Source organism: Pseudophryne corroboree, chromosome 11 (assembly GCF_028390025.1).
Source record: "Pseudophryne corroboree isolate aPseCor3 chromosome 11, aPseCor3.hap2, whole genome shotgun sequence".
NCBI classification, from domain to species: domain Eukaryota; kingdom Metazoa; phylum Chordata; class Amphibia; order Anura; family Myobatrachidae; genus Pseudophryne; species Pseudophryne corroboree.
In genome coordinates, this window is record NC_086454.1 from 161,830,568 (window position 1) to 161,840,299 (window position 9,732).

The 9,732-nt window shown below is 42.3% G+C and overlaps 1 protein-coding gene across 1 annotated transcript; it reads left to right on the top strand.

Annotated features, from left to right (window-relative positions):
- The first annotated feature begins 4,637 nt into the window (after nucleotides 1–4,637).
- LOC134968697 (paraneoplastic antigen Ma1 homolog) lies at nucleotides 4,638–6,065 on the top strand. Its single transcript, XM_063944209.1, has one exon. The coding sequence runs from the start codon at nucleotides 4,638–4,640 to the stop codon at nucleotides 6,063–6,065; it is 1,428 nt and encodes a 475-aa protein (XP_063800279.1).
- The last annotated feature ends 3,667 nt before the right edge of the window (nucleotides 6,066–9,732 follow it).

Consider the following 9,732-nt stretch of genomic DNA (forward strand, 5'->3'; position numbering starts at 1 on the left):
ATGTATCTGGCACTGTGGGGGCATTTATCTGGCACTGTGGGGGCATTTATCTGGCACTGTGGGGGTCATTAATGTATCTGGCACTGTGGGGGCATTTCTGGCACTGTGGGGGCATTTATCTGGCACTGTGGGGGGCATTAATTTATCTGGCACTGTGGGGGGCATTAATGTATCTGGCACTGTGGGGGGCATTAATGTATCTGGCACTGTGGGGGCATTTCTGGCACTGTGGGGGCATATCTGGCACTGTGGGGGTCATTAATGTATCTGGCACTGGGGGGGGCATTAATGTATCTGGCACTGTGGGGTCATTTATCTATCTGGGACTGTGGGGGCATATCTGGCACTGTGGGAGGCATTAAAGTATCTGGCACTGTGGGGGCATTAATGTATCTGGAACTGTGGGGTCATTTATCTATCTGGGACTGTGGGGGCATATCTGGCACTGTGGGGGGCATTAATGTATCTGGCACTGTGGGGGGCATTAATGTATCTGGCACTGTGGGGGGCATTAATGTATCTGGCACTGTGGGGGGCATTAATGTATCTGGCACTGTGGGGGCATTTATGTATCTGGCACTGTGGGGGCATTTATGTATCTGCCACTGTGGGGGGCATGTCATGTGCATCTGGCACTGCTGGGGGCAGTGGCGCACCCAGGGGGGGGGTTTCCGAGTACCCAGAAACCCCCCTCCACTAAAAAAAAAAAAAAAAAAATTTTTTTTTTTTTTTTTTTTTTTTTTAGCTGCATGAGTATTATTAATGACTGTCTAGCGTCCTCTGCAGCCTGCTGTCTTCCTGGTGGCACTTGCAAGTGCAATAAAAGTTTACTTTATTTTAATTATAGTACATATATATCCATGTGCATACATATATACACATGTATATACATACATACATACATATAACACACACACACACACACACACACACACACACACACACACACACACACACACACATATGATAAATATATATATATATACATGTGTATATATATGTGTACTGTATGTGTGTGTACATATATATATATATATATATGTATGCATGTTTAATATGCTATGTATATGTGTATATGTATGTGTGTATGTATATGTATATATATATGTGTAGATATATGTATGTATATATATATATATATATATATACACACACACACACACACACACACACACACACACTAGTTTTACGGACCCAGCATATACTAGGTCACCTCGGTCCCCACCCCCGTGATTGGCTCCGCCCAGTTCTGGAAACCCCCCCATGCAAATCCTGCGTTTGCCACTGGGGGGGGCATATCATGTGCATTTGGCACTGCTGGGGGGCATGTCATGTGCATTTGGCACTGCTGGGGGGCATGTCATGTGCATCTGGCACTGCTGGGGGGCATGTCATGTGCATCTGGCACTGCTGGGGGGCATGTCATGTGCATCTGGCACTGCTGGGGGGCATGTCATGTGCATCTGGCACTGCTGGGGTGTATATCATGTCTATCTGGCACTGCTGGTGGGTATATCATGTGTATCTGGCACTGCACTACTGTAGACATTATGTGTAGCTGGCACTATACTGGAGACATTGTGTGTAAGGAACACTACTGTAGCTGTTATGTGTAATGCTGCTAATTGTGTGCGTAGAGGGGGTGTGAAAATATATTTATTTATAGTTTGATAATATGACGTTGTGAGGCCCGCCCACTTTTCCAGAGGCCATGCCCACTTTTCCAGGAGCGCGCATAGAGTATGTGAGGGGGCGCTTTGATATTTTCTCGCTCAGGGTGCTAGTAGGCCTGGAGCCGGTCCTGCCCTGGATATAGCTTAATGGAGACCACAGACACACACACACACACACACACACACACACACACACACACACAGACAGAGTTTCACTCCCAAGAATGGCAAGAGAGACACAGAGCTTTGGACTAACCCACACACAGTGCTTTCCAGGTATAGGTAGACCCTAAACCAGTGCTGACTGTGTACCTTAATAGGTTACACAGTCTTTACACAGCCTCCCCCCCACCCCTTCTACAACCCCTTGGTACCATAAGAGATAGCTGGAGTTGTTCTGGAGGGACTGCACATCACTGACAGCGTTTCTGCAGGCAGGAAAATGGCGCTGAATGCTGCTGGGTCCGCTCTGAGGAGAAGCTCCGCACCCTTAATGGCGCTGTCTTCCCGCTCTTCATAATGTAGCCCTGTGTATTTAAATATTAATATTGTGTGTATGTATTGTATATTACTTGATAAAATAAATGCATGTATTGGAATGTGCATAATACGTGTATATTTATGGATTTAATGTATTGTCAATAGCAGTTGATATATTATTTTAATGAGGACTAAAGTGGTGACAATTGCTGTCACTGGGAAAGAACAATGAGAAGCTTCTGGAGAGCCACGCGGGGAGGAGGACTGTGTATCAAAGGGAGAAAGGAAAGAAACTTCTGGATCACCGCGCGGGGAGAGGAGAACCGCGAGCCGAGCCGAGGTGACCAGTAAAGAGGGAGAACGAGGAGAGAGCGCGAGGGGCAGAGGAGATATAAGGGGGAGAGTTGACGACGGGTGGAGGTTCGTTGGTCCCACTCTGAGGAAGAAGACGGAGGATTGATTATCCGGCGCAGCTGAGCGGCAGTAATTACAGCTTGAGAGCCGGGAAACGAGGAGAGCAGTGACTGATGTGAACGGAGAAAGCCGTGACTACGGAGGATTGATTATCCGGTGCAGCTGAGCGGCAGTAAATACAGCTTGAGAGCCGGGAAAGGAGGAAAGCAGTGGCTGCTATAAGCGGAGAGAGCCGTGACGGAGAGAGCCGTGACTGACTAGAATTTTGACCGCCCACTGCCATAGCAACCAGCCGAGCAGAGAGTGGGAAGCTGAGGAAGCAAGGCGGCTTTTCAGCGCATCTACCGAATATACTACAGGAGTGATGTGAGTAGAGAGTCGGGGGAGCATCGTTATATGCTGCCCCATCAGTTTGCGTCAGGAACCTAATTAAACCAAGGAGAACAGTATAAAATGCTAACTATCAGCCTTTCAAGTCAGTAATAAATTACTATTATTATCTTGCTGATTCTATGCCTCCAATAAAAACAGGGTTCACTGCCTGACTACCAATAAGAGACCAGATAGGTGGGTCTAGCGTTGGGAAGAACAGCTGTAGTAAGTTGCCAGAGACACAGAGACACTTGCAGCAGACAACTCAGGTCAGTAAAGTGACTATACTGCATACCTTTGCACCCTAAACACTGAGAACGGAACATACTAAAATGGAAGCAGCATGTATATTAACCTTTATTGACTAATACCTATTAACTGCATTTTCAACCAGGACTACTTCCCGTGGAAAGTGAGGTGCACAATACAGGCTGTGTTGAATCATATTCATTATAATATAATAGGGTTCATCTTCATCTGCCGCAGTATATATTTAAATATTCTTCAATATTTCTGTTGCGAGAGGCTTGAGATATATATATATAAGATACTTTAGTGCTTAACTTCACAACCTTAATACCTTATTACAGTATGCTCAGTCAGTCAAATCAGAAATGAGACTACTACAATATTCATGGCAGTGATATTGCAGTGTAGCATATAATGAACACTAAATGGATGGAAAGGAAGACTTATTGAGGAATCTTATTCTGGCTCCCTACTAAATAAAGTTAATAATATATACTACCTATGGGACCGGTCCACAGTGAATAGACACATTTCATATCCAAGAGCTCCAGAGGCTTCATTTCAAGGATAGAAGAGAATAAATAATCATCACAAGGATAGAAGAGAATAAGTACTTATTGAATTCACTCATATATATATATATATACCTAGGAGAAAGTAATTTACTCTTATTGCATTCAGTGATTTATATATGCATATATAATTAGTAAATACTGTCCAACCGAGATAAAATTGAAGAACAAATAAACTCTAATCGGAGGAGAATTCGACAAATTTACAGAACATATATATATATAAGAGACTAAAAGACTAATAGGATAGTTTAGTTGTATATATATATACACGTATTAATAGCATCCTTTAACTGCTAATATTGCTAATTGGATGTGTTTGAACATAAAGGTTAGTGTAACTTTATTAATATTACCCGGGTCACTTTGGCATTCAGAGAGTATTTTTCGTGGAGATGACTTTTTGTGTATTGCATGCATTCACTTATGTTTAAAGTTATGCTTATATTAACTACCGTATTTGAAGTAATTGATATAATATCATATTTGATGTGTTTGGTATAAAGTAATAAATTATTAATGTGTTATACTTACCAATATTGTTTGATCGTTGATCCATTCGAATTGAAGGAACCTAAAAGAGAGGAGAGCAGAAAAGGACAAAAGGTACATAAGAGTATAATAATACATTAGTATATTGACTATCAAATAATTACCATCGAAATGTACAGGTAAAGCCTACTCAAGCGGGCTCTACCCTAAAATTAAATATATATTTTGCTTGAGTGGAGGCACAGCTGTAATAGACTATTCCTTAATACTATCATTATATGATACTTACCCGAATCTCATTCTTTAATAAGAAGTGAGAAGGTGTTACATTTTTGGAGGCACTGCTGAGATTTCAATAGGTCTCACTACTCAGGAAATAACAACGATGGAGAGAATTACTGGGGACGATATAATTGCTTGGTGCGGCAGCAAAGGGAAAGAACCCAAGAAATGCTTGAGTATAGTTGGGGATTTTACAGAATTCTCTGACGAAGAAATAATAGAAAAACTAGCAAGATTGTATGGCATAATTAAGCCCAGGATAGTAGACAAGTGGATAGGAGTACTAGGAAAGACAACTGCAATGCTCATAGAAACTGATAGAGAATTAGATGTCGAAGTGATACCTTCAGTAGTAGTGGCAAATGAAGAGATTGGAAGAAGGTGGAGTATTATGTGGCCCAACATACCGAACAAGGACACGAATGGTACGGGTACACCAATAATAATCTCACCTCCTAGCAATACCAATAGGGGTGAAGAGAGTGGTGAAGGAAGGAACGTGGATACTCACAACATCAGTGCTGATGCAAGCAACAATCAGTTTGAAACCGTTATGGATAGAGTGGTCACTCAATTAGAGAGATGGCATTATGAGGGGAGTTACCGACGGTTGCGGGTATTTTCCGGAATTACTCCTGTACCATTGGGAGAAGAGACGTATGAGGCTTGGAAAGAAGCCGCGGTGCAACAAACCGAAGAATGGCAATGCCCAGATCGCATTAAAAGACAAAGGGTAGTAGAAAGCCTGAGGGGGCCAGCTATGGGGATCATTCAGGCAGCCAGGCGCAGTAACCCAAATGCTACCTTGGAAACCTACTTCGAATCCTTAGACTACGCTTACGGAACACTTGAAGACGTTGGGGAACTTACTTCTAGATTATATCATACTCTTCAAGAATCAGGGGAAAAATTAAGTACATTTCTAATAAGATTGGATAAATTATTGTATAAGATAGTAGATAAAGGAGGTATAGCTAAAGAAGATGTCGATAAAAACAGGATGAAACAATTACTGCGAGGAGCATCCACCATAGATCCCGTTGCCCAGAAACTGAGATGTTCAGGTACAAGAGAGCCCCATCCCACCTTCAATGAGCTACTGAAAGAAATAAAACATGAGGAGGTTTTGATAGAGATGAGAGAGAAAGTCGTAAAAAAGGTTAAAGTGGTGCAATCTGTAGCTGAAAGTAGCACCTTTGAAGATAAGATACTAAAGATGATGGATGAACAGAATAAAAAAATAGAACAGTTTATTGCAACACAAAATGTTAATGCCGATGCCTCCCTGTCAAGGTCTAGTGGAAACACTCTAGCAAGGGGATTAGGTCGAGGTAACAGTAATTGGAATAGTAACTATGGAAGAGGATGTTTCAGATGTGGGAGGAATGGACATCGAGCTTTTGAATGCAATGCGTCAAGGAACACGAACAGGATTAACCCCAGGATGAACCCGGTGACTAGTCAAGATCGAGAAAATTCAGGAACGGGAAACGATCGAGGGCGGTCTGTGGACCCCGCACAGGCCCCCTAGAAGTCAGTTGTTGTGCCATGGGGAATTCTTGGTGGAGTGGGAAACTGCCTGAAGGATTGATAGGACCTGCCCCGTTATTAACAGCAAATATAAATGGGTGTCACTGTAAAATACTAGTAGACAGCGGTTCTCAAGTGTCTATCATATTCGAGAATTGGTACAATAAAAACATCTCTGATGTACCAATACAACCGTTGAGTGGTTTAGTGATATGGGGTTTGAGTGTAGAAAAATACCCATACTTAGGATATGTACAAGTTATTCTTGAGATTGATAAACACGCCTATGAAGGAGGAGGGATACAAGTGCCCCTTATTGCTTTAGTGTGTCCTGAGATTTCTGAGGAAAGAGAAGAGTCTCCTGTGATAATTGGGACAAACACCAGAATTTATCACATTCTCACTGAATGGTATAAGAGAGAGGGCGAGTGTACTGTTGCTTCCACTTACCAAGTATCACTTGAGGAGATAGAGAGTAGTAGTTCAGTTGGACCCATAAACAAATTTGATTCATGTTTCCAGGGAAGTGATATTACCAGAGAAGAGAAGATTTCTCTTATAGCTGAGTTGGAAATTAGGAGCCAAGCTTTCTCTTGCGGAGAATGGGACCTAGGAATGGCGAAAGGAGTAGAACATAACATCCGATTGACTGATGAGACACCTTTCCGTGAGCGATCTCGGAGAATTGCCCCAGCTGATTTTGAGGATGTAAGACAACACTTGAAGGGTTTACTTGAGAATCAAGTGATTATGGAATCTAGAAGCCCTTATGCCTCACCTATAGTGATTGCACGAAAGAAAAATGGAAATATAAGAATGTGTATAGACTATCGAACTTTAAATCAGAGGACTGTGTCCGACCAGTACACAGTGCCAAAAGTGGATGAAGCGCTAGACTGTTTGCAAGGGAGCTCGTGGTTTTCGGTACTGGATCTGAGGAGTGGCTTTTACCAGATACCTATGAGGCCAGAGGATAGGGAAAAAACTGCGTTTATATGTCCTCTTGGGTTTTTTGAATTTATACAGATGCCTCAGGGAGTAAAAGGAGCCCCTGCTACTTTCCAGAGAGCAATGGAAAAGACTGTAGGAGACATGAACTATCGCGAAGTCATCGTATACTTAGATGATATCATTGTGTTTGGGGCCTCTTTACAAGAACATAATGATCGACTCCTAAAATTTTTGGAGAGATTGATTGAAGCAGGATTAAAATTGTCCATTGAGAAGTGTCATCTATGCCAGTCTGCTGTGAAATACCTCGGACATATTGTTAGTAGGGAAGGAGTGGCTACTGACCCTGACAAAGTAGAGGCTGTTAAGAACTGGCCACGTCCGGTTAAACTCAAAGATTTGAGATCTTTTTTGGGGTTTTGCGGATACTACCGCCGATTTGTCCCGGGCTATTCTAGTATTGCCAAGCCATTGACAGATCTGACAAAGGGATATCCCCCTGCTAATAAAAAGAAAAAAAATACTGATAGAAGACTAGGACCAAAATATAAAATCAGTGAACCCTTTGGGGAGCGATGGACACCAGAATGTGAGATCGCTTTCATGACATTGAAACAGAAACTGACTACTGCCCCTGTATTAACTTACATTAATCCAGAATTACCTTACGTCCTACACATCGATGCTTCTTTAGACGGGCTGGGTGGCGTTTTATACCAGATGTACCAGGGGGAGTTGAAACCAGTATCATTTATTAGTCGAGGACTCACCAGTAGTGAGAAACGATACCCGACTCATAAATTGGAATTTCTCGCTCTAAAATGGAGTGTAGTTGATAAATTTCACGATTACCTATATGGGACAACTTTCGAAGTACATACGGATAACAACCCACTAACATATGTACAGACAACAGCTAAACTAGACGCTACTGGTCATCGTTGGTTAGCTGCTTTAGCATTGTATAATTTTTCCTTAAAATACAGACCAGGTGTTAATAACATAGACGCCGATTCGCTCTCTAGGATCCCCGGTCAACAGCAGGCAGGTGGAGATGAAGATGCTTGGATAGAAATTCCAGCTGGAGAAGTTAAGAGTTTATGTCACAATGTATTTGCGGATGTTATTACTGGGAGTAAACAAATAGGCGCTTTAGGAATGACCCCCACGGCATTGCCTTTATCCTACTGTTGGGTCAGTCATGTGGAACTAGAAGGTCTTCCCAAGATAAAACAGAAGGAACTTTTACATGAACAACAACATGACCCAGGAATAAAGTGTTTATTTCAGAAAAATCAGAGGCAGACCATTTTGCCTGAGTTGCAGGAGGAGGTTACATTATTGAAAAAACAGGAGAGAAATTTGACCTTTATAAAGGGAGTCTTGTATCGATGTATAAAGTCAAGAGACGGACAACAACGTTACCAATTGGTGCTGCCAAGGAAGTTTCGTCCTTCTGTAATGCATGCGCTACACGATGAACATGGTCATCTGGGGTTTGAAAAAACATTGAATTTGATAATTGACCGGTTCTATTGGCCCAATATGAGGAAAGAGATATTGAAATATTGCCAAACATGTGGAAATTGCGTTGTGCGAAAAACATTACCCACTAGAACAGCTCCACTGGTGACGTTTAAAAGTGGTGGACCCATGGATTTAGTATGCATGGATTATCTCATGTTGGAAGTGGAGCCTGGAAGAAAATGCAATATATTGGTTGTGACTGACCACTTCACAAGGTACGCACAGGCATATGTCACCCCGAACCAAAAATCATCCACCGTTGCGAACACCCTGTGGGATAAATTTTTTATTCACTATGGACTACCTAACAGAATACACACAGATCAAGGGAGAGACTTCGAAAGTCGGTTGATAAAAGAGCTATGCAGAAGTTGCGGAATTACAAAATCCAGAACTACCCCCTATCACCCGCAGGGTGATCCACAACCTGAAAGATTTAACAGGACTTTACTGGATATGTTAGGGACACTGAGTCCATTGAACAAACAGCACTGGAAGAAACACGTCAATCGCTTAGTACATGCTTATAACTGTACTCGCAACGAGTCAACTGGATTTTCCCCTTACTATTTGATGTTCGGGAGGGAGGCTAAACTCCCGATAGATGTATGCATGGGAACTTCCTCTGGTAGTCATCCCTATAGCTCGCATATAAAATATGTGGAGAAATTAAGGAAAGAGCTGGAGGAAGCTTACACTCTAGCTGAACAGGCTGCTAATAGGTCAGGAGAAAGGAACAAAGTTTATTATGACCGGAAGGTACGCGATCAAGTGCTATCCCCTGGGGATAGAGTGCTATTAAAACAACTAGGAATGCCAAAGAAATTTAAGATTGCTACCCGTTGGAGAGAGGAACCGTATGTAGTGATTGAAAAATTCAAGGATTTACCAGTGTATAGAATACAATTGGAAAATGGACAAGGGGCTGTCCTAACGCATCATAGACAAAATCTACTCCCAATAGGGAGAGAAGTACGTTTGGAAACCCGGAATAGTGATCCAGAAGAACAGGAAGAAGCCAAGATACCGATTGGTGGTATAAATAAACAACTAGTATCAGATGATACAGACAGATGGATGGAGGGAGATGCGGAAGAAAACCAAAGTTGTTGGGGATATTATTATACAGACCCGGATACAGAACTAAGAGAATCCAATAGGAGTAAGAACTTTGGAGAAAGGCCTTCAGA

Excerpts from the sequence above, each read along its gene's own strand:
- LOC134968697 (XM_063944209.1), top strand. The coding sequence starts at position 4,638 with ATGGAGAGAATTACTGGGGACGATATAATTGCTTGGTGCGGCAGCAAA.